The 24,303-nt window shown below is 40.3% G+C and overlaps 2 protein-coding genes across 4 annotated transcripts; one reads left to right on the top strand and one right to left on the bottom strand.

The window, feature by feature from the left end:
* Positions 1-6: 6 nt before the first annotated feature.
* DNAJC2 (DnaJ heat shock protein family (Hsp40) member C2) lies at positions 7-15,911 on the top strand. Of its 2 annotated transcripts, none has more exons than XM_057364490.1 (17): positions 7-118; positions 672-862; positions 1,237-1,312; positions 3,281-3,379; positions 5,030-5,171; positions 6,300-6,380; positions 7,114-7,179; positions 8,936-9,027; positions 9,128-9,249; positions 10,076-10,225; positions 10,520-10,608; positions 10,695-10,764; positions 12,317-12,501; positions 13,725-13,825; positions 14,754-14,861; positions 15,127-15,281; positions 15,791-15,911. In XM_057364490.1, exons 1-17 carry the CDS (start codon positions 52-54, stop codon positions 15,863-15,865), a joined length of 1,869 nt encoding a protein of 622 aa, XP_057220473.1. In that variant the 5' UTR covers positions 7-51; the 3' UTR covers positions 15,866-15,911. The 2 variants fall into 2 exon arrangements, with proteins under 2 accessions (XP_057220473.1, XP_057220474.1); XM_057364491.1 differs by having other exon boundaries at positions 60-118; positions 761-862.
* On the bottom strand, positions 14,583-24,136 carry PMPCB (peptidase, mitochondrial processing subunit beta). 2 transcript variants are annotated; one of them, XM_057364492.1, is made up of 13 exons: positions 24,009-24,136; positions 22,462-22,602; positions 22,109-22,195; positions 21,504-21,633; positions 20,948-21,146; positions 20,203-20,282; positions 19,542-19,654; positions 18,779-18,922; positions 18,107-18,270; positions 16,747-16,832; positions 16,584-16,672; positions 16,246-16,321; positions 14,583-16,150 (listed from the first exon to the last, which is right to left on the bottom strand). In XM_057364492.1, the coding sequence occupies exons 1-13, from the start codon at positions 24,096-24,098 to the stop codon at positions 16,086-16,088; spliced, it is 1,464 nt and encodes a 487-aa protein (XP_057220475.1). In that variant the 5' UTR covers positions 24,099-24,136; the 3' UTR covers positions 14,583-16,085. The 2 variants fall into 2 exon arrangements, with proteins under 2 accessions (XP_057220475.1, XP_057220476.1); XM_057364493.1 differs by having other exon boundaries at positions 18,107-18,267.
* Positions 24,137-24,303: the final 167 nt, after the last annotated feature.

Raw genomic sequence — 24,303 nt, 5'->3', positions numbered from 1 at the left:
GCGCTGTGCGCGCCCCACGCGCCGGTCCCGCGGCAGGCCCAGGCCGCGGCCATGGCGCTGCTGCGCGGCCCCGCGCCCGACGGGCAGCGCTCGGCTGTCAGCAGGCCGCTCTCGGCCGGTAGGTACCGCGGGGCCTGCGCCGGGGAAAGGCCGCCCTCGAGCGCCCGCCCGCGCGCTGAGTTGGGAAATCGGCCGGTTTCGAAGAACTTTCCTGTATATTTGACTTTAATTGTCTCCGTCTCGCGTGCTGTGCCTTCCCCGGCATCGGTTCAGTCTGTGTGCGAGCAACAAGTCTGTGYTCGCTGCCGGAGGGAGTGGCCTGGGAACGGGGAGCGGGAACGCAGGGAATATCGATCCAAATTAAATATCGCGGCCGCGGTTGTGTCCCCCGTTGCCAATAGAACTGTGTTTAATATTGTTCGACACGTGCGTTCCTTTAATTTGAAAGCACCTTTCAAGATGTGAGAGCACAGCGAAGCGCTGGGAGGTCCCGCCTGATGGGCACATGTGCTGGTTCTTGCACTCCGGTGTTCATGGAGCCAAAGAGAAGATTTGGCCATCTGTAACCTTATGTGATGCTGTACTTTTGTGGGCATTGATGTGGTTTAATTTAAAAAAAAAAAAAAAAATCATCGCAGACGGTGAAGTTGCTTTTATGTTTTTGCTTATAGCATCAGTACTCTGTCAAGTGGAACCTGTGGGAAGATGGTTTGAAGCTTTTATTAAGAGGAGAAACATAAATGTTTCTGCCTCTTTCCAGGAGCTAGAAGATGAGAAGGAACTTTCTGAAGAATCGGGGGATGAAGAACTGCAGCTTGAAGAATATCCTATGTTAAAAACCCTTGACCCAAAGGACTGGAAGGTATTCAGTCAGTATGGATTATTGTTAGCTATTTTTGCCCATCAAAGTTATCTGCCATTCGCAGCTACTAAAGATCCCCTTCTTAGATTCCYCTACCACTTAATCTGGTCTACGAAGACAAACACATCAGGATAAGATCTTAGTTTTGAGCTGCTGCTTTTTATTTTACTGCCTGTTATTGATATTCAATTATTCAATAATTATAGTTTTATGACAGTTGTTCTATAGTCTTTTCCTAATGTTTATTGAGAGGGAAGAATTCTTCTTGCCTTTAAGAGATGGAAAGGAAAACTGGTTTTCTGCATGGGTTGTGGTGTTTTAGGCTGTATTTATTGTGTTAGTGCTTATTAGGGTTTGTCATTCTTTTCTCTCAGAATCAAGACCATTATGCCGTTCTTGGACTGGGAAATATACGATACAGGGCTACTCAGAAACAAATCAAAGCAGCTCGTGAGTACCTTTCTTTCATAAGCATAATTTTTTCAGATGTACGCAACTGGTTTTCACATGACAATACCTGCATGTTGTGAGCAAGCTTTTACTGTTTCACAGGCCTAAAGGTTTGATTTGTGTTGCTTACCAGCCTTTTAAATTCACAGCTCTGAAATCCAGAGGCCTAAATCTAGGAAATTAAAAAAATTCACATCTCCGCTTCCTGGTCTGTGTTTTTTGTCAACAACCTTGAGACTGTAACTATACATTTTTATATTTTTGAGTCTGCAGTCAGTCTCAGTGAAAAGCAGAGGAACAGTGGTTTCCCTGCCCTGTTCCCAGATGTTCCCTTGCAGCCCCCTGACAGTGTTGAGCTGCCACATTACTGCTGCTGAATGTTTAAGGAAAGGCTGCTCTTAAAAGTCAGATGAGACTGGGTGTACCTTGGGAATGGAGCAGTAGCTTCTGTTTTTTCAGGTATTCAAGTAACCAAAAGTTACTGAGGCCACTGAGCASCTCAGCTTTGCTTTTCTTTGGTGATTTTGCCATTTGAAAACTGCAGAGTTCCTGTGGCAGGATCTCTGGGATGTTACCAAGCTATTAAAAATTAGGCTAATTTGTKAGGTTAAGCTTCCTTGACATTTTGGGTGAGTAAACAGCAGAACTTGGAAATTCCAGTGTATTGCTTAATGATGTCATGGGCCTGGGTTGTAAATCACCACGATTTGGGAGTGCATGCAGGTGCTTGGCGGGGTGGAACTTGCATGTGAAGGAGCATGTTGGGCGTCAGAACTCTATTTCTGGAAAGCAGTGTGTTTGACTTTGCAAAAAGCATGCAAATATTTAGTGGAGGAAGATTTTAAAAGACTCTGAAGATTGTTCAGTAGCCTCTCTGGAATAAGCTGATGGCTTTGTGAATGGATCTTGTGAACAACTGTGCTGGTGCAAGAAAAATYACTGTCCCCAGATATTTCCAAATGAAAATGGGTGGATATTAGTGCTGGTGCTAGTWAACASCACCACTGTGGATCATGTGTGGAATAGAGCAGCACCTGTTCTGGTGRGGATTAGTGGTGTCACTGATCTTCTGAACAAGATCCAGAGCCTCTCTAGACCCTGACAGCACTCAATTGTTCCTCAATGGTGCTGTAGAGATGTGAGTCTTTCCCACCAGTATATACTGTGCTTTCCTGTTTCTAAAGAAGGATTCTGATTTGTTTCTCAGACAGGTTCCTGTAACTGTTTGCATTGTATCTTCTCTCTGGTATTTTAGAGAACCAAGAAGGCACAGTGTTTCTTGTGTGGCAATACAGCAAGATCTTTTGGCAAAGAAGTCAGTCTAAAATCTGGTTTTACCTTTTAAACACCAAGATGACCTTCGTAGCACCTTCAGTAGATACTCTTTATGTGCCAGTTGTGCCTTAGGATTCAAGGCTTGAGTAGAGGCAAAACTTAACCCAAAGTCTTGTGTTTCTGCTCAACATTAGCTGTGGGGAAGTGCAGCAGCATTCACAGGCTGTTGTTTTCTTGCTAAATTTCACTTTGGATTGTGTTCAGAACTTCAGTAAAGGGACAGAAYACAATTTTTATTTCATCTGAACTATTTTGTTTTTCATTAAAAATAACAGCTAAAATTACATTAATTATTTTTATTTTTTCAGTTATGAAGCTAACTGTACACTTACAGATACTGAAGCACTTTGCTAGGCACAACAGTAGMATAAGTCTCAGAGACTTCTTCAGATGTTGACGTGGAGTAGAGAATAGTGTTTCTGAGTTGTGGTTATGTCCCAGCAAAGATGAAATTATTTTGACTATAGTGTTAAATCAAATAAAATTCATTAACTCCCGTTTTCTTCCAGATATGACTGTTTGATTTTTTTAAGTTTCAAATTAGAGAAATGTCAGTTGGAATTTCTGTATTACTTGGTAGCTTGAAACTGTTTCTGATGAAGCATTTCTAATTTTAATGTGYTTTTTTGTTAGATAAATCCATGGTTTTGAAACATCATCCAGACAAGCGAAAAGCTGCAGGGGAACAGATAGGGGAAGGTGATAATGACTATTTTACTTGCATAACTAAAGGTAAGCAATTGATCTCTTTTCTTAGACATTCTCTTACATCTCCAGAAATGCTTTAGAGCTTGGCATTTTTCTTTTTTTTACACAAATTATTTTCACTCTATGAGGCTAAAGCAGGAGGAAATCTTGGAATTTGTGTTTCTAAACTTCTTTGAATGTCTTCTTACAAATACCAGTTAGAGTGAGATACATTAGACAAACTAATGTTGTTTTCAGCCTCCTTTGGAGTTGTCAGAAGGAGGAAAGTTGCCAAAGGAAATAGTTTTTCTGCAGGAGTTCTGTCAGAATCTGTCAGATACCTATGGTGCTAACAACCTGCACATTAATTCAGGAATATGCTCTATTCTACACGCTTGGAGCAAAATAACATARAATCTTCCCTTAACTGTTTACAGTCCAATTTTGGGGGTAAACAGAAAGGAAAGCATGAAGTRGCAAAGAATGCTTCCCGGACGTACTTTGGCAGAAGGAAATACTGAAGTGCAATTGTAGAAAGGGGGACCTGGAGTAGGAGCAAACGGTAATGAAACAGGGAGAAGAAACTTGGAARAGTGGGAGTACATAGGTTGGATTCAGAACTTGGTCTGGCAAAGGAATCAGAGGGAGATACAGAGCTGAGGGAGAACTGAGTGTGTGGGAATTGAACTGGAGACCTGTAGGTGGAAGGGACATCTCTTAAACGGAAGAGGAATCAATGGATGCGCACAGAATTCCTGCATCAGGAAAATGGTATGAAGGTTACTGAGGCAGAGGATAATTGGGGTCATTTAGAGTATTGGTGGAGGGAAGTCCTTTTCCAGAGGCGAAGTCCTTTTCCAGAGGCGAAGGGCAGCAGCTCATTGGTGGCCATTGTCATTCCTTCCTCTCTCCACTGGCATGTGCAGTGAGATCAGCTTACAGAACTGCAGAGCTCTAAGGTTATCACCTCCTAGATCCAGCCTTCATGGTGCAGTGTCCTCTAGGAGGAGTGCAGGCACAGAAGTCCGTGAAWGATCACAGCACAAATCTGATCCCTTTGACTTCTCATTCTTATTGAAAAATAGTGGTCATTGTAAAACCGACAAAGTAACTTGACACCTCCTTGAGAAAAAAGTAAGAGTTTCTTGAAGCTACAGTATGTGTGATTTCCAGAATATATGATTAGTAATGTGATGCTTCCCAACTTCACAGCTGTAAGAACAGGAAAACCAGAAGTGTTTACATGTTTTGGACTGTCTGTGTGGAGTTTTATATTCTATCCATGACTTGGTACAGCTTCATCATGACCTGCAAAAACTAATGAATGGCTCCTTTTCTTGTCAGTTCTGACAACATATTAACTCACATTTACTCTGTGCCTTAGGAGACCATTTTGGTTATTTATCTGCAGGGATCTGGTGCAGGATGAAAGCCTGAAGATGTCATGCCCAAAATCCCAGTGTCTGAACCAAATTTACTGCTACAAAATTAAATATTAACTGTTTTGTTACATCTTAATGGTTAAATGTGTTCTTTTTCATAAATGTTTTCCTCCTTAGTTTAACAGGAATAGACAGCAATGCTATTTGGTGTCACTAAAATAATTAAATATCAAGCTTTGCAGAACGATAGATCAAACACACMTCTGAAAGCATCTTTAAACATTTACAACCTTATGTCTGGTAACTCTTTCAGCTTATGAAATATTATCTGATCCTGTGAAACGACGAGCATTTAACAGCATAGATCCTACTTTTGATAATGGTGTACCTTCCAAAAGTGAAGCAAAAGAAAACTTCTTYGAAGTTTTCTCACCAGTTTTTGAAAGAAATGCCAGGTAAGCTAGAGGTAATGCCTCTGCTGTTGCTAGAGAATCAGCATTTGCAAACTCTTTAGCTATGGTGTTTGTAACAAGACATGTATTCATTTGCTAGAAATATAATACAGCTAAAGTAGAGCAATTATTTTTTATTTCCTTTTAAAATAATCTGAACTGTCATATTGATGGCATTGAGTTTATGCGATTTAAAGAAAGTCTTCAGCATCCTGTTACCTACACCCTTTTTGTACAACTCATTGTAGGTAATTCTAAGATGAAACAATATCAAATGTTTGAATGGTGCTGACTAAAAATTCCTTTTTTTTTATGATTTTCTTCTGAGAGTGAGACATTAACAGAAGACAATAGTTATGTTCCTAATTTAGCTGTTAAAAGAGAAGATCATCTTAACTGTCAATATTTGGTGGTTCTCTCTTACAGTGCATGACTTTTTCTACATTTGATTCATGCTTGACAATTAACTTGGTATTAAGGTTGTCACAATAGAACTCCTCCCTGTGCAAAAGTGCTTAACTGCATGAGACACTTCACAACATTCTGAACAATTATTATTTAAAGTAGTCTTATTGAATCTTTTATCCAGTATTCCACAGATTCACACCTGGATCTGTGGTTGCCAGATGAAATTTTCCCTTCTCTGCATGGAAATGGATGCTATGGCAAGGAACAACAAATTCCAGAGCTTATGAAAAACTTCCCTAGAAAAAATGCAGTGGAGGCAGAGTATGCATTATTTCCTTGTACTCCATTAGAATGTGTGGGAAACTTCCTGTACCCTACCACAGAGCTGAGTTATTTATTCACAGAACACTTTTTGTCCACTTTCTATAAGCTCTTCTACCAGAATAGCATGCATGGATAATTGAGTATCTGCAAAGGTAGCTTGTGCTCCATCAGGTCTTGGAAACACCAGGCAGGAAGAGGTTCCTTATCTGGGAAAATTCCCCCAAAAATGCCCAGCCTGGAAGATAACTTAGAAGGAACTCTCCTGTTCTCTTCCTATTTCCTAGTGTCCCTCTGTGTCGGGAGGGAGTCTCTGATTTTGATTCTGTATTTTGATTCTTTTCTTATTAAATGCCATTTTATGAAGATTATTATTTCTTGACTATATCCATGTATTTTCAGGTGGTCAAATAAGAAAAATGTGCCTAAACTTGGTGACATGAACTCCTCATTTGAGGAGGTAGATGCATTCTATTCCTTTTGGTAAGTTAAATGGTGCCTCCATTTCTATTCACAGTAATCAAGACATGCAATATAAAGGGCTTGCAGACCCTCTGCTGTGTGGGATGTTGGCTGTGGGTTGTCCCAGCCTAGTAATGTCAAAAAATTACCCCACAGCTGTTTGTGCCTTCCACAAACTGAGGTGGCCTTTTTCTGGCTAATATTTCTGCTTGTAAATTCACAGTTGCAGTGGGATYTTCTGACCACAGTGGCTGAGAATTGAGCTGACCCACAGACTGGAAGTTGGGTTTATCTCACCTAAGTTGTGTTTTTAGTGGAGATACCTTAGGTGTTTTAAGCTCCCCTAGTAAAGGGAGGTGTGTCTAGTGCAGAAAAGTCAGTAATTTTATGGCTTGCCTTACCTGCTAAATATGGGTACTCACATAATGATTAATTTCTCTTTGAACTCTACAGACTGCACTGCATTTCCACTGCCTATGATGGGAGCTTAGACAGCTGTAGATATTTAGAGTTGGCAGAACTAATGCCATCCTGAAGTAGACTGTCCCATAGTACAGAGAGGTGCAAATCGTATCCTGCATTTTCACTTAACACAGTGGAATCACTGTAGGTGCAGTATAATTGTTAATTATGTGTTATAAATTGTAAACAGCAGTATAGTTGCCTACAAGCACATGACAGTAAAATAGGTAACTGATTTTTAACCAGTTTGCTGGTTTTTCATTCACTTTTTCTTCCCTTAAATTTACTTTAGGTATAATTTTGATTCCTGGAGAGAGTTTTCCTATTTAGATGAAGAGGAAAAAGAAAAAGCAGAATGGTATGTAAGTAAAAATAAATTTGACAGGAGACTGAGAGATTGATWCAGCAAGATTTTCCAACTTTCCCTTAGACTGTAAGTCGTAGGAAGAAAGGTAGTTGAGCCAAGTCTGAATTYCASTCTCCCMGCTTAGGAAACTGGACTTACCAKGCATTTCTTTGTGTAATTGAAATAGTTCCTGCTTGCCTCACAGAGGTATATCTGAGGTGCTTTGAAATGTGTGTTCATTTAAGTTCAGACTTGCAGTTTGTGCCAGTCCCAAGCACRKGTTAAACCTGGAGCCAGGACAGAGTGGATGAGCAAGAAGGTATCGTTTGTCTGTTACTCTTTAGCTTGTACTGAGAAAATGATACTCCTTTGGAGAGATGAGTTCTGATGGCTTGATGGTAATAAAAATTGTGTATTTGCTGATGTAGTGATAGTTGCTGAATTACTCMGACCACATTGCCACTGGAAAATACATTCTATTTCTACCCTTCCTACAGTTACAAAATGTTCAAGCTGGAGCACTGAATCATTTARTATAACAYACATTTCACAGGACACAACCTTTCACTTAGTAATCCTTGTAAGACCATAACTTGCATTGCATGAATYTCTTCTTCCAAGTTTGGCTAGAAATCAATTTTGTATTTAGATTCAGTGGTTGGCTTTCTTTGTGCCAGAAGCTGCCAWATTTAGGCTGTAGMTAGGCATTTGTTTCTCTTCTCTTRWKTCTYTTCCTGCTGCTGAATTRCTTGAGTYTCACCAGACCCAGTGTTCTCTCTCSTRTGAAGATTCTGTGAAGGCACTGTAATCAATTCTGTATCACTTKTACTTGTGGTAAATCACACAGATGAATCTCTAGGCTTCTCATTGGAAGGATCTTGAATTATTTGCATAGCTCTCTTTTTTTCTGCTCATTCCTGTTATTAGTGTCCTTTTTCAAAGATGTTTAGACAAATGGTACCTAGTCTGCTGTACTTAGGAGAGAGAACTACATTACAGCTGCTGTTCATGATTCTTGCTACAGATGTCATGATTCTTGCTACCCCTTCTTGCCAAAGGTGATGTTGCTCGTGTTTTAAAGATTCAATCTATTAGTTTCCTTCTCAGTTATGGGAATTGTTTTCTTTATTCTGAGGTATAGAAGGAGTGGTTTAGGTTGGAAGGAACTTGAAAGATCACACAGTTCCAACCTCCCTGACCCCTCTGTTGTTTCTTGTGTGGTTGTTTGGATGAGGCTGTAGACCCCCACTGAAAATTTGCCTCTTTCCTGACAGCACTGCCAAATATTTTCAGATTATTTAGTCGGACAATACATAACCTGAGCTGTATTTTACTGGAGTGAATCTGGCATGACTTTACCCAGCGTATGTTGTTTCTATGCGGATGGGTTTATTTGACATGACTRTATTCTGCAAAATGAGATAATTGGCATTGCTTATACTCCTGTCCTTTAAYTGAATCATATGCCTGTTCTTTTGCTTGGGTTTAATGTTAGGTAAGSAAGTGGATTGCATTTTGGAAATAAAGCCCATGATCTCACTCCCTGCAATGACAGATAAGCAGCTTGGTTTGTCAGGTTTATGTAACTTTGTAAACACTTAGCATTTTTTATATGAGCTCAGGGCCTACAACTTCATTTTTTGAAGTCTATTTTTGAAGTATTCACAGAAGAACATCTGTGTGGGGGAAACTATTTAAGAAGCTTGTTGATGAATTTCTAACAGTGACACTGTAAAGCATTAGCACTGAACTATGCTTTCCCTTTTAGTCGAGATGAAAGGAGGTGGATTGAAAAGCAGAACAGAGCTGCCAGAGCACTGAGRAAAAAAGAAGAAATGAACAGAATTAGGACTCTTGTTGGTGAGCACACAAAATGCTGTTCTTTAAAGAGAGATTAGCTAACTAACTGTGAAAATCTCCTGGATTTCTTCTATATATGATGCTTCCTTTCTTCTGCCAGACAATGCATACAGTTGTGATCCTAGGATAAAGAAATTTAAGGAGGAAGAAAAGGCAAAGAAGGAAGCAGAGAAGAAAGCAAAGGTAGAAGCAAAACGAAAAGAACAGGAGGCAAAAGAAAAAGTAAGTACTTTATTTGGGTTGAAAAACTTTGCTTCATTCACACCTGATGCACTGCTTCAGGTTCTAGATGAGTCAGATTACTGATAGAATTATGCTGGGGTTCAGAGATGTGTTCTCTTTGCCCGTGTAGCAGGCAATGCAAGGCTGAGAGCCTTCTGAGAATGAGATGGAAACAAGCAACACAGATCTGAAACAAAGCATCTTCAAAAACTGAGTTCTTTTGTTGCATACACTTCCTCTGGTTTCAAGGCAAGCATTAAGTGCATAAAATGGATATGGCTGCTTGTCTTTTATGTGTGCTCTGTGAATGGTTGGTTGGTATGAAACACTTTGAGGTAACACAACATATCTGATTAGTATGAACAGTTTGGAAAAGATGGCTCTGAAAGTACAGGAATGAAGGAGAACTGTAAGGTGCAAAGAAGTAACTTAAAAGACATTGTTGGACCCCTGCAGATAGTTACATCAATAATAATGCAGGAGAAATATTGGGCCACTGCATTTTTCCAAGCTTATATACCTGAGGCAGGCATAGTAAATTGCATACAATTCTATAGCTTTGTTGTAGAGGAAGTCAGGATTTATATTGTAGGGATCCTCACACTGAGTACTTGACTTAATGCCAAATGGTATATATTTCATCACCTCCCTYAGAATTCTTGGAAAACCAAACATTAAAGTATTGATGCATTTTAAAAGCCCCAAATGTACAAACAAAACTCCACCCAAACGAGAAACAACACATTTTGATGTTGGATGATTGAATGACCCTGTAACTGACTTTGAGGATTTTTTTACTTRGATTTTTTTTTCCTTTTGATTGCAGCAAAGACAAGCAGAATTAGAAGCAGCACGGTTAGCAAAAGAAAAGGAGGAAGAAGAAGTTAGGCAGCAAGCATTAGTAGCAAAAAAGGAAAAAGAAATACAGAAGAAAGCCATCAAGAAAGAAAGGCAAAAACTCAGAACAACATGCAAGGTACTTAATTATTATTACAATGAAATACTGGTTATATCAGAAATTACTATTTGCTTAGAACAGAATATATCACATGTTTGCTTGTTCTTRGGGCTGGAGATGGGTATGGAAAGTGGGTTTGCTAAAAAACAAAATACTAAAACACATACTTACATGGTTTTGAGTTACGAGTAAAGCTGACCAAATAGGTCCAAACACAGCAGTGGCTGAAGAATGCTGTGTGTTAAGCCTTTGTCTGAAGGAATTGGACAATAAAGTTCAAGAACTTTGTAGAACGTGTATTTCTGCTTCCAGAACTGGAATTACTTTTCTGATAATGAGGCAGATTGTGTTAAAATGATGGAGGAGGTGGAAAAGCTTTGTGATCGTCTTGAGCTAGCAAGGTAAGCCTTCCTGCTGCTGCTTTCTGCTCATTTTGATACCCATCTTTCTACTAGCTCTCYGTTGTAACTTAATAATTTATTTTTAGTCTGCAATGCTTGAATGAAGCACTTACATCCACAACAAGGGAAGGAGGAAAGGCGGCTGTAGTAAAACAGGTAATTATGCTGAGTGTCRAATCAAAATAACAGAATAATTTGTGAAATCAACCTGACTGAAGTAAGGTATAACATAGCTGCTGGAATCTTGCTTGTTAAACATGAAGACTTGATTTTCAGAGTCCTCGGGCAGTGTGATCTCTGCCTCATTTTACATGTGCAGTTCATGGCTGGTCAAATTAACAGGGCCAGGCAAGAAAAGAATATGCACTTTTATTTGTAAAGAACACAAAACCTACCTCTTGTACAGTATACAGAAACAGTAGAGGAATTTCATTTTGCCCAGCAATGTGTAGCAGATACATTGAGGGAAGGAGGGCAGTCTTAAACCTWTTCTGTTATGCAAAATAAATCCTAGTCTAATATCTGTGACTTGGGGATAGAWCCACAAAAGGACTTAAGTGCTGCASGCTGTAGGTACTRAAAGGGCTGRTAGGTTGGATACCAAGGAATGGGAAATGCAAGACACGTGGAATCAAAATTCACAAAATTCAGCAAGGATCTGCCTATGTTTCCCATTGAGGAAAAAGCCATTTGAACTAATAAAGTTGAACTTAAGGTGCTTTCTCATCCACTRTGGATTCACAGCTGTGAACTTTCTTCCATGGTGGGGAATATGATCTGCTGCCCTACTAGGGTCAGGTTTACTCATCAGACAATTTAAGACTGAAATGCCTCTTTCTCTACAGGGACTGAATTCAATATTCCATTCTCCAGGAAGGTGTTCCAAATGCAGAGCAGTTCCCTTTCTGTTAAAAACCATTGCACTTAAAATTATCTATTGGGTAACTTTCCTTTTGGCAGGAAGATTTTATGAAATAGGTTTCTTCTATTTTGGGCATCCTGCCAACAGGCGTAAGTGCACAGCTTTTACTAGTGCCAAGACTGGACTGGGCTCACTCAGAAGTAGATGGTTAAAGGTATGTCACACCACAGTCTCATGATGTGATTACAGGTCACARAGATGTGCAGTGGGTTAACCAAAATAGCTTGTAGCTTGCTGAAAAGCTATAYATGGCCATCTAACCCTGAGTACACACTTAGTAACTAAAATCTGCTGTTAATTCTAACTTAAAAGTTCTCTGTTACTATGGTTGTACTGACACAATCAGGCTTAAATAGCAGTTAGGCTGGAAGATTTGAGAATGGGTATATTCAACATATATAAGCAGTGAGGATGCCCTCACTGGTTACATGAGGCTCTTAATTCTTTTGTGGATCTATCCCKCTAGGTCAAGTGTTAGCCTAAATATTCACACTGGGTTGAAAAGTTTTGTTTTAATTGTGGGGGTGTTCATTTAATTTCCTAGTGAACTTGTGATGAATTTCTGCTATTAACACTCCTAATATGGGATGGCCAAATATATAGATGGAATAAAGGGAAATAATACTGGAATAGATAAGCTCCTCTGTTTCCTTATATATATTACACAGAACAGAAATCAAGCAAAATCCAGGGTTCTAAGCAATTCCAGAGAGTGGGGGTTGTGTCACTATAAAATTAAACAGTAATTCTCTAAGTACATAAATAATGCTTATTTACAATCTTCAGATAGAAGAAATAAATGAACAAATAAGGCGAGAGAAAGAAGAGGCAGAAGCTCGTATGCGCCAAGCAGCAAAGAGTTCAGAAAAGTCAACCACTGGTGGTGGAGGAGGAAGCAAGAATTGGCCAGAAGATGATTTACAGTTGTTAATTAAAGCTGTGAACCTCTTTCCAGCAGGGACTAACTCAAGGTACTTCTCAGGTTTGGTACTAAAAGCCCTACTAACAATTTTTTAATTATGTAACAAGCATAATAAAATGTATTTTCAGATCATCCCAAGTACTTTGTCAGTATAAGGACTTCCTAAACATCCTCYTTTTCCTTGACTCTCAAGCAGCCAGTGGTTTGTTTTTCCTTGGYGCCATGCTCAGTGTGTCACTGGAGTTAGCTCTAGCCCTGTATCTTCTTTCTGCCCAAATCAGGGCCTTGGTCCAYTGTCGAGATGGTGCTGAGGTACCTGTTTGCACAGGGCTTACTCCAGGGTAGGCACCAGTCCTTAACACAGAGAAAATCACACCTGTGACTGGGGTGAAGCTGGGTAGGAATACATGTGTGTAAGCTACTTCCAGGAGCTCCACAATTAATGTGAGTCTGGTTTCTCCTCTACATGGTAAGAGGAAAATAACTAGATAGGAATTAAGTGCAGCAGCTTTCTTCAAGGGAGAGCTAAGGGAAAATGGAAAGGCTGGGGTTTGCAGAAAGCAGGAGTGACAGTCAGCTTCCTGATAAGCATGAAAAACAGGAGCATGCCTTAAATCGTGCTCTTTCCCAGGAATGAAAGGCCTTCATCCAGTTAGGAGTCACAGATTTCAAGTTTCCTTCTAAACTTACTTAAAAAAAAAGCGCCATACTCCATGGAGATGGTATCAGTGCCTGTTTCTGCAGCTCAGCAGTCAATGCTCAAGGCACAAAATCCTGCTGTCTGATCAGGGGCACATATTGCCTTCTGTTTTCTAAGAATGCACTAGGAATAATCTTGGGGCTAGGGCTGTTCCAGCTTTCTTCTGTTTAAGCCCGTTTACCTGATGCTTAAGCATTCCTCYGGGGGGCAGTGGACACAGGGTTACTAATTTCTCAGCCCTGCAATAGCCTGCAGTGTTTAATATCTGCGGTTTAGGGAATTCTGGAAAGCAGCAGCTAAGCATAATTTTGAGGTTTAAAGGTTTGCACTTGCCTATCTTACCCCATCCTTTTTTTCTTATTGGTAGCCAAGAACTTCCCCCACGTTGACCGAATTCTACAGTTAGTGACTGAAAGCTTTCCAGAATAGCTGCTCTGAAATTTTATACATATTGAAATATGTTTGAAATTATTCAGGAGTTGATAAAAATGTGTACAGGAGCTTGACCAGAGCTTGTACGAAGATAAGGTATTATGTAATACACTGGTTTACCCTTTCTGTTCTTCCTTTAGGTGGGAAGTTATTGCCAATTACATGAACTTGCACTCTACTACTGGAATAAAACGAACAGCAAAAGATGTCATCAATAAGGCAAAGAGTCTCCAAAAGCTTGGTATCTATATTACCTTATTTTTGTAAGAAGATGGTCTGCATGCTTCTGTAGAGATGCCTTTTCTGTGAATGGAGCTGTGTTTCTTGAGAAAATCCTCTGTATATCTCCAAAAGAAATGTAGTGCAGATGGACAATTTAGAGGGAATTTATGTGATTCAGTGTTTTCATCCTAATGGCTCTTTTGTAAGTCACCACCTCACRAGCAACTCTCAGGAACTCTCTTATTATAGCTTGGTGTTCTGATGTGTAGGACACATGAAATGCCAGGGCTCAGAGAGAGACAAATGGGCCTCTCAGAATGCTCCCTACAAAGGAAAGCATCTAAAATAAATGGAACTGATGAAGCTCTAGATACTTCAAAAGAATTAATGGAACTCAACACTGGAGTAAGACACCTAAATTAACGTGGCTTATCTCCTCTTCAAAAATGAAAACACAAAATGAAGCCAAGAGAGCTCTGGAATAAGGTTTCAAGGAAATTAGACATTTTACTACCAAAGGAAAAAAAAAAATGAAGTGTTCAAGAAGTTTCTGCATTACGAACACATGGTGGCACAAGGAGCACTTGGATTTTCCCAATGTTCCTACCCCTCTGACATGGTCATGCCCTGGGCAATATGTGAGTTTTGTGCCACAGCCCTTACTTGAGAGAATAATCCCTCCAGATTTTGCTGAAGTTGCAGATGCAGGTTTAAGGTGATATGGAACAAGTATTCCTCTGAGTACTATAAAGCAGGATAAGGGTTGGAGAGTCTGACACTCTGCAAGAAGTTTATTGGATTCTTTTTTTTCATTGTTTTAAAGGGAAGCAGGTTTTTTGATTTTGTGATTAATGTAAGCAAATCTAATACATGTTTTTATTATTGTTATTACATCTGGCTTTATTATTCTTGCAGTAATTATTCTCTTTAATGTCTGTTGCTCATAGACCCTCATCAAAAAGATGACATAAACAAGAAAGCATTTGACAAATTTAAAAAAGAACACGGTGTGGTGCCTCAGATGGACAGTGCTGCCCCCTCTGAACGGTTTGAAGGTAAAGGTGAAAAGGGAGCCCTTATTGTGCATGTCTCCCCTGTGTTTCTTAGGAAGAAATTAACCCAGAACTTACTTACTCAAGGTTTGCTTACAAACTTACATAGCAAGTAAGTGATCCAGGCTCTGCTGCAAGATTTGAGGGTTTCTGGTMCACACAATACACCCCCAAACTGCATGGATTTTATATCAACTATAATAGGGTTTATATATAGACTCTTTTCTTAAATATTTTTTCTTGCTGTCATTTTTGCATTTAAAAACAGGATCACCTTTAGATTCATCCCCTTGGACTACAGAAGAACAGAAACTTTTAGAACAAGCATTGAAGACTTATCCAGTAAATACTCCTGAAAGATGGGAAAAAATAGCAGCAGCTGTTCCAGGCCGGTCAAAAAAAGATTGCATGAAGCGATATAAGGTAAGGTCCCTCACCTTCTCCTAGGATTGTCACTAGGCCAGGTCCTGAGAGAATCCTTTGCTTTTCCTGTTACGTTGCCTACAAGAGACAGTATCTGACACAAGCAAACTGATTAGARCCTTAAGGAAAACTTTTGGAGTTGAGTTACCAAAATAAAAAAGAGCAGTAAGGACTAAATRTTCTTCAATGAAAGTAGTGGCTCTGGAAGCTGGGAAGGAAAGTCTGTCTCATGAAATTTGTCTTATAATTTGAGAGCAAGCTTTTGCAGATGGTGAAGTCCTATCCCTAGGCTCCTGTAGGTAAAGTGCCTGATAGAGGGGAGGTAGATGAGCATTGACCTTCCATCAATGGATTTGTTTTGAAGAGAAATTACAGTATTCAACTACATATGTTTCTCATTATGTTGAGAACTAGTGTTTCACAGTGAAYAGATGTAGTATTTAAAACAATAGCACTGTTCCGAAGTCTCATGTTTAGTTAAGTTTCTTTTTTGCCCCCCCTACTTTCAGGAACTCGTTGAAATGGTCAAGGCAAAGAAAGCTGCTCAAGAACAAGTAATGAATGCTACTAAAGTCAAGAAATGACTCTTACTGACAATCTTTGTTTTATAATAAAAATGCAAATATTGTACATGTTTCCATTCTTTCTTCATTATACAGACACACGAGGGGCWGGTTCTTGAGCTTTAATCTTCTCAAAAGCAACTCCAAACTTTTAAATAGGGGTATAGTTGGTTTGCTGGGTGGTTTTGGTTGTTTTTCTGTTCTTTTAAAASTAAAATATGCTCAAAGTTCTTGCAGTTCACTACTCACGAAGCCAGTACATGCCACTGCAGATTTTGCTATACTCTGGAAGTTGTTCAATTGGACCTGGAAGTTAAAGAAAGTTGGCCATGACACATGTTCAACTCGTAGCAAGTGGTCTGGAAGGGTTATGGGAGGATGGGGAAATTTATACCACATACCCACGGCAGCAACTGCAGGATGCTTATCATAGATGTATTTTGTGCAGACTTCTCTAATGGTCTGGGCATCAATAGCCTAAAAGGGGTAAAAGAGGCATATATCATTTCTGATGTTACATACATACATCATTCATACATTCTGATGTTACATATATCATACATCATTTCTGATGTTAATTTTGTATAATCCAGGGGAGCAGGCAACAAAACATCTGACAGTTTTCTCAGCTGGAATTGTTTCTTGGCTGAACAAGAAACACAACTTCTACTTTGTTACTTTCTGTAGCAAGTAATTTTCTCAATGGCCTTTTAAAAGTTTCAACATCAGTGCCACTTACTTCAATTCTTGCCTCAAGTTCTGGAATTGGGATTCGGCGCTTRTAACACAGCATTTGTCTTCCAATGTCTTCACAGATTGGTGTGGACCCTAAAATAGGGAAAAAATGCTTCAGTTATCAGCTCACAGTTGCACAAAGAATAAAAAGTTCTCRTAAGTCTCACCATCAAGTTGTAGCAGCATATTTGTCTTTAGAAGATTTTTYGCTCGAGCTACTTCATTTTCTGTAACACTTGTGCAAAGTCTTATCCTGAAAAATATTTAGATTCAAAGACATTAAATAATGGTAGTTTGGCACWTGAGATTGCTTGTGATAAAGAGGTGCACGGGCACTACTGCACCTACAAGGTACTTTTCTATAGACAAAGCTGGCAAGACAGCTTGGAAAATAAGCCATGGATACAAAGCAGCAGCCTAAGAGTAGGGGTGTTGGAAGTGTACCAATATACCCAAGAGCAAGCTTTTCCTCTTAGAAGAGCTGTATTTCATTTAATTAAATGAATATTTTGAGACAAGTGTAGTCTGTACTTGTTATCTTGAGAATGGATGTTGCTAAAAAAGCAGGAGCCAAGCAGATTAGAGGTAATTAGCCAGAAGGCAATTCATTACTTCCTGGCTCCTCTCTTGGTGAGATAATGATTTGCCACACTGCCTACAGAACACTTTGAGGACAGGGGAATGCATTAAATATCTTAACACTAAATTCTTCTCCCAGAGATTGTTTGTATCTTCCCTGGTGCTAAGCTGCCACAAACAGTCAAAGTAATAACCTTTTTCTCCATGACTTAACAGACATCTCACGGAATAATGGTACATGAGAAGTGACTTAGGTGGTTCAGGAAARCTTCTCATTTTCAAGACTTGTTTCAACTTCACCCACTTTACATGAGTGCTCTTAAGTAACATACATCTGTTTTTAATTGCATGTGAAGTTCAAGCTTTACAGTTGCACCTATGGACATCCCTCAATACAGATTTAAGCCTTAGATGAATGAATATTGTCTAGAATCATAGGTTTCAAAATTCCATAYGTAACAGCTCATCTTTCATTTCCCTCTGTACTCACTAGATCTCTCTAACACCAGCACCTGRTACAACTATGGGACAGCAACTGCARACTGAGTAACTACCAATATTGTCTGGTAATTGCACATTCATTATTCTCATCCACAAATATTTATTCTTTCAGTGGTGGCACTTGCAGYTCACAGGCACTGTAAACTGAGTGAGTAGTATCCTAAAAGGTTTGACAGTTTCATAACTCCCATAATTTGCCAGTCACAAAAAAAAATCCCTGCTGTGGTTCTCTATACAAGGAATAAAACATACATCTTAAGCTATTCACTCCAAGTAAGGATGCCAAAAACTRGGTGCTGGGACTTGGCATTGGGTGCCAAAGTTTAGAATTTGATGCATTTGTTTTTCCCAGGCAAACCCTGAGAAGCAGAGAAAGCAGAGAAAAATATTTTCTTAAATACTTCTTAAATTGTATCCCCATTTCCAGAGAAACAGTTCTTATCTTACCATTCTCTCTGAACAAAGTGCACCATGTCCTGAATGGTGGATGGCTCACAGACCATGTAGAGTCCCCACAGCCCTGTGTCAGTGTAGCAGGTGTTGAAGGACTGGAAACTGTGACACARGTTACCATGGCAGGCAATCTGAGCAAGTTTACTGGACAAATTCTGCTGAGGCAAAAGAAAAAGATACTATTTTATGAAGTTTTTTTGAAAGCTTTCTAGTAACCTCCATGATTTCCCATTCTCATTTCAATGATAACAGAACATAAAATAGTAGCTACAAGGTTAGTTATGAACTCTTCATTTCAACAGTTTCTTTCCTTCCATGTAGTATCATTTATAACGTAATATCAATAATAACATTTCAAAATAACAGCCCAAGTTTGAGCCAAAATCATGAAGATAGTTAGGTTCAGGAAAGGGACAGACAGTTACTGATACCCACAGGTTCTGATGACATGCAGGTATAAAACATCCTACTTTCCATGAAGGCTGGCAAACCTCAAGACACCTTTATTTTGGTGGCTTAGAACCACTTCCTAAGATTCTCCTAGATACTGAGTAACAAAATTTTTAGACTCACAGSTGGATCCCCTTTTGTGTCCTGGCAGTACCCAAGTCAGAGAGGTCCCACCAACCTCACTAAGAGCAGGACAGTGCTTGCAGGTTCACTCACCACTCCTCCTCCAAAGGAACGATCCCAGTTCCCTATCAGAGTATTGGCTACCATGAGTGGGATTGTATCTGGGTCTGACCAGCCAGCTGCTTCAACAGCTATTGCCAGGTGTGCCAGGGGCATCTTGTCATCCCTTATCCGAATCTGTGGAACACAGGAGAGCAGTTCTGGTACAGCCTGTACATGCTCAGGTATAGGGAAAGTTAAATAACAGGAAACAGACTTTTCCATTACAGCTGGATTACAAAGCATGCACTACAATTAAAGTATATGAAGTTAATTGAACATCAGCCTTAACTGGTCATCCCTGGGGCAATTTCAGATCACTTTGCCAACAYACAGAGAGGGCAATACAAGTCATTTTATGACTATGAGCAGCAAGGAAATCTGATGACTATGCAAAATCTCTATGAATGGAGATGGGAATAGAACATGGWTGCCTCAGTTTTCTGCCATATCGTTTACATGAGTGATACTCAACAAGTGGAAATGCTCCAACACCATAGTCAAGAGGATAAATGGAMAGTAGGAGCAGGCATAAGGAAGGTATTCCTCCAGGAAGTGATGAAGTATAAAAAGTGGTGGCAGCGAGGCTGGTCCAAGAAAGGATGGGAAGTACTGCTTTGGAAAGCAGCTACTCCATTGCCCTCACTGGGGGCAAGAAATCTTTCCATGTGCTGAGTCTGTGGCAGAGCAGCCCTCTCCTCAGCAGAGAGCACATGTCAGGGGATGCAAGGGCCAGCTCAAAAAGCCAGCAGCTTACCTCACTACCTGTGAAGCTACAAGGTGGCAGGGGTGGCAGTCCTCCTTCTGGAGCAGATGGCAAGTTACCAAAATGGCACTTTGCCAGGTCAAGTAGTTCATCATGAGAGACCCCTGAACAAAGGTATTTCACATGCTTTGTGATGTTACTCTGTAAACAGTTAATTTAAATTGCTGCACAGTTTAAAGACTCAACCAAGCAGTAATTTATTGTGCCCCTGCTTTAATACCCCCCTTCCCAATTCTTCACACTTTCCCTTAATACAGAGCATGATTATAATGATTCCCCCTCCCTGGTTCTCTTTAACAGCCTTCCATTAAAACTACATCAAATTAAACTCTTGGCTCAGTTTCAACCCTCAATGTTACTTCTTCCTCTCTGCATTCCTTACTATTGCCCTGTTCACACTGAACACCTTCTAGGASCCTTTTTTCCTGCCCACATAGAAGAATGACTCTGGCCTCTAATTCACTTCTTGTTCCTGATTTAAGGTTTCTGGAACATTACTGAGAGCAAAAGGGAACAAAAGCTCCAAGGGTATGAAAGCACAAAACACACAGGGTGAACAATAAACAGGGCCTACTAAACAATGGTAATTCATCATGTTGTTCCCATGGACTCAGGCCATGGTTTCAAGGCAGGGTGAATATCCCATACTAACCTCCAGCAGCAGCCAAGACCATTCTTGGTCCTTTGTAATGTGTTGTTATGTACTCCACCAAGTCATTACGATTTATGGATCTAGAAACAGGAAAGGAGACAGCACTATTGTGTCAGTAAAGTTTACTAGAGTAGAAACAGAGAAATATATCGAACAATACAATATCAAAATAATTAAAAGTTCTGCCAATGCACAGAGCAGAGGCAGAAAGTTAAAATAAGGGTGACTTCCTAAAAAGAAAATAGGAACTGGATACATTTTGCTTTTCAAAGCTCTTCTAGCTTCCTGAGGAGTAAGAATTCCAACTCAGTCAGGTGGAGACAGGATGCTCTAACGTTCTTTCCTTTGAAAGCAGCACATTTAGCAGTCCCCTGATCTGTACTGGTCTAAATGGAAAAAGCAATGCAAATACCGTGTTTTTACAATAATGCCTAACTTGTGATCCACAGGAAAAAGAGGTATTTCCAATTTTGTGTTGGATGAACTTTCAAGAAACAGGAGAAAAATATGACAAAAAAACCCAAAGTCATGCAGAGGACATCTGAAGTTCACATACCCTTTGATGCCTGCATACAGGGGAACTAAGGCAATACAGCACTGCTTCTTGTAGTTATATTCAGTGCCATTTCAGCCACCTTCAAGTGTAAAAATGAAATCTGACACTGTTCCTTACATTTTCAGATGAGTCTTTTTTAATATATAAAAGTTTCCACACCATTAAAGTCAGACATAATGTTGGACATACTTGATATTTTCAGTGGGTCCTAAAATAGTCCGTCCTAGGGCTGTGTTCTGATAGGCTGTGGCATGAAGGTAATCAAAGACAACTTCTTGCAAATTGGTTTCAACCTCTTGCATCTCTCGAAGTATAACTCCTCGCTCACGCTCAATCTCTGCCTCTCCCAGGGTACTGTTCTGAATTATGTCAGCAAGAATTTCCACAGCTAATTACAAATACAGATGGAAATGAAAAGAGCATTTTCAGACTACCAGAAAAATCTGGTTCCAAAAGTGAAGCCCACCCCAAAGACCATGTGCTAATAAGACTAGCAAGTGGTCAAAACACTTACTTTGCAGGAAGGGAGAAGTCACAAAAGTATCTTATTTTGGGACTCTGAATAGAAAAATGTTTCAAATATCAGCTTCCCTGCCAGCTCCTTTCCAAGTTCTTGTGAAGTTTAAGAAAGGACTTTTCACCCAGCAAGGAAGGGACTGTAACATTGCAAAAGTATCATTCTGTGTCACCTCACTGGATAAGCATATAGTTCTTTGAAGCTTTCCTAATGAATGAGACCAATTACCTCTTGGTAAATCTTTTGAAAAAGCCTTTGCATAATAGACAGTTTGTTCCCTGGATGTGTACGCATTCAGATGAGCTCCCATGTTCTCAATCTCTAGTTCAAGGTCTAACTGAGATCTCTTTTTTGTTCCCTGAAATAGAATAATAAGAAAATCACATTTGACCCTGCAATTAATCTACTCATCATTACTATTTCTTGTCTGGAAAAGTCATGATCAAGAGAAAGAAAATGTCTTCTGGAAATAAAACTGACATACTAATCACTCCAAGCTTCAAAGTCAGATATAAATCCTCCTGTGTTCCCAAATAAAAACAAAAAGCTGGCAAAAGRGTGACTGTGTGTCTTAGTTCTAAGACTATTATAAGAAGGTAAAAGTGAGTTAGAAACTAGATCTGTGTAATCTATAGTTGTGTAACAGTTACACAGAACTAGGACTTTAGCTTAATTTTCTAAAGGAAACCAAAGCCTTAGTTATCCACGTTATTTTTCTCATTTCAATTTGGAAAATTTGTTTACACAATTCTGAAAAAGTTTTTGTGGTTGATCTTTTAATATAAATAACTTAGAAATCCATTGTAAACTTCTACATCAATATGCACACTCACCTTGAAAGCCATATGCTCAAGGAAGTGAGCAGTTCCATTGTTCTTCTCATTTTCGTACCTGCTTCCAGCATCAATCCACAGTCCAACCTCATTGAAGAAAAAAAACAGTAATTTTACCAGCTAACAGCTTTGCTATGGCACTTTCTTTAAACAGAGCAGGTTTTCAAGAAAAAAAATTTTGATCTTTACAAAAAATCTAATTACAAACCTACAAAAGCTTTAAGACTTCTATGTCCTAGCTTAAGTTCTAAGAACAGTTATTAATAAATATTGAAATGCAAATACAATTTAGTTCCAAAAGGAAAAGAACACATAAAGATAAAAGAAAAATCTTCCTTTTGTAAGTCACTTACTGTGCATGTTGAGAGTCCAGAGTCTTCAGAAGCTACTTGCAAGCCATTTTCCAAAGGACTCACCCTAGTTTCAGGGACATTTAAGAKTACTTCTGTTGCTGCTTTGGAAGCTCTGAGCCTCCCTGTTCCAACATGAACACACTGGAAAGGAAAATAATCATTCATGCTTAGATTGTTTAGTCATATCCAAGGATGCTTTTCTAAAAAACGTATTGCTGAACTTAAACATTAAGTTTGTTGATCTTTCTTAAAGCATGCATTTATAAGAAAAAAGAATGCGGGACCACTATTCACCACTGCTTCAGATCAAGAAAGGAGTAACCTGAATCCGAAACAAACCCTGAAGGCAACTGCAAGTGAGGAGATGCATCTGCTACCCTCCAGTCTGACAGAGCAGCTAACATCAGCCAGCCACACTGGCTTCCCGCTTCTGCCAGCAAGAGCCTGCAGGACCTTTACCATCTCTAATTCTCCTGGGTACCTGCTTTATAAAGTGAAGTGACACATAGCCCAAGGCCCTGTGCCAGGATTTCAATTCCATCACCCACTGATCAGAGCAGCTGAAATTGCCCATTTTAAACAATCATGTGGCAGTTAAAACACATAAAATCAGAGCGGGGTAGAAAAGAAGAAAAGTTTACTGCAGTTTTTCAGTATCAAGAAATGCAAATATGTATCCCAAATGCATACTTCAAACAAACAGCTATTTCAGAAACTGTGATTTAAATGTTTCATAAAACAAAGATTTCTCTCCCCATATAACTGCCCTAAACATAAAAATACAAAATCCAGCTCTTACTCACTCTCCCTGTGGAATAGGTTAGATCTCTCAAAACTCACTTCTTTCAGAATCATAGCACAATTCAAGTTTGAAGGGACTGCTGGAGGTCTCTAGTCCAACTTCCTGCTCCAAGCAGGATAAACTWGGTCAGAYCATTTTGCTCAGGACTTTTGTATCYGAATTTTGACAATCTCCCAAGAYGATGAGAAACTGCACAGCTCTGTGGGCAGCCTGCTCCATTTCTTAACTGGCACATATCCATGTTTTCCCTCTCGTTTCAACTTACACCCATTGTGTCTAATTCTGCTATCAATCCCCACTGTGACAGGCCTGGTTTTACCTTCCTGACAACCTGCTAATAGGTGTTGGCACAGGTACTCCTCACAGCTCCTCTCACAGGTCTAACTGAAGCCATGTCTTCTCCAGCCTGGACGAGGTTCAGACCCTCAGCCTCTCCTCACAGGGCACATGTCCCAGCCAAGTTTATCTCTGCTGAACATCTCTAGTTCACTAACATCCTCCTCACACTGAGGAGCCCCGGACCAGCTGCCACACAGAAAGGTCCTTACCAGCCTAAACTAATCACTTACTACACCTCCCGCTGTGCACCGCGCCACTGCCGCGACTACAASGCCCAGCGTGCACCGCGCCCCACGGCCTCCAGCACTCCGCGTCCCCTCAGCGCCAGCCCGAGYATCAGCGCCCGGAGCCGCCGCGGTACCCGCGCTCCCCGCACCTCCCTCTGCTCCCTTCCCCGCCGCCTCACCCGCTCTGCCGCGCCGGGGGCTCGCACCAGGGGAGCAGACCAGGGCAGGAGAAGCCGTCGGACGGCTGAGCGTGCTACAGCCGCCGCCATCTTGACGCCGTCGTGCGCGGGGCGGAGCGGGGCRCGCAGGGGGGGCAGTTCCATCCGCCCCCGCCGGGCGGTGCGGTGGGGCAGCGGAAGCTCCATTGCAACGTCCTAGGGGGAGGTGAGATTGGGGGAATATCCCGGGTTGGAAGGRACCCCCAAGTATCATTCAGCTGCTGGCCCTGCTCGGGACAAGCCCAGCAATCCCACC

The sequence above is a fragment of the Malurus melanocephalus genome, unplaced genomic scaffold, assembly GCF_030028575.1.
Source record: "Malurus melanocephalus ecotype Western Australia unplaced genomic scaffold, MMel_1.1 scaffold_39, whole genome shotgun sequence".
Taxonomy (NCBI): domain Eukaryota; kingdom Metazoa; phylum Chordata; class Aves; order Passeriformes; family Maluridae; genus Malurus; species Malurus melanocephalus.
This window is presented reverse-complemented; position numbering and strand designations above follow the sequence as displayed.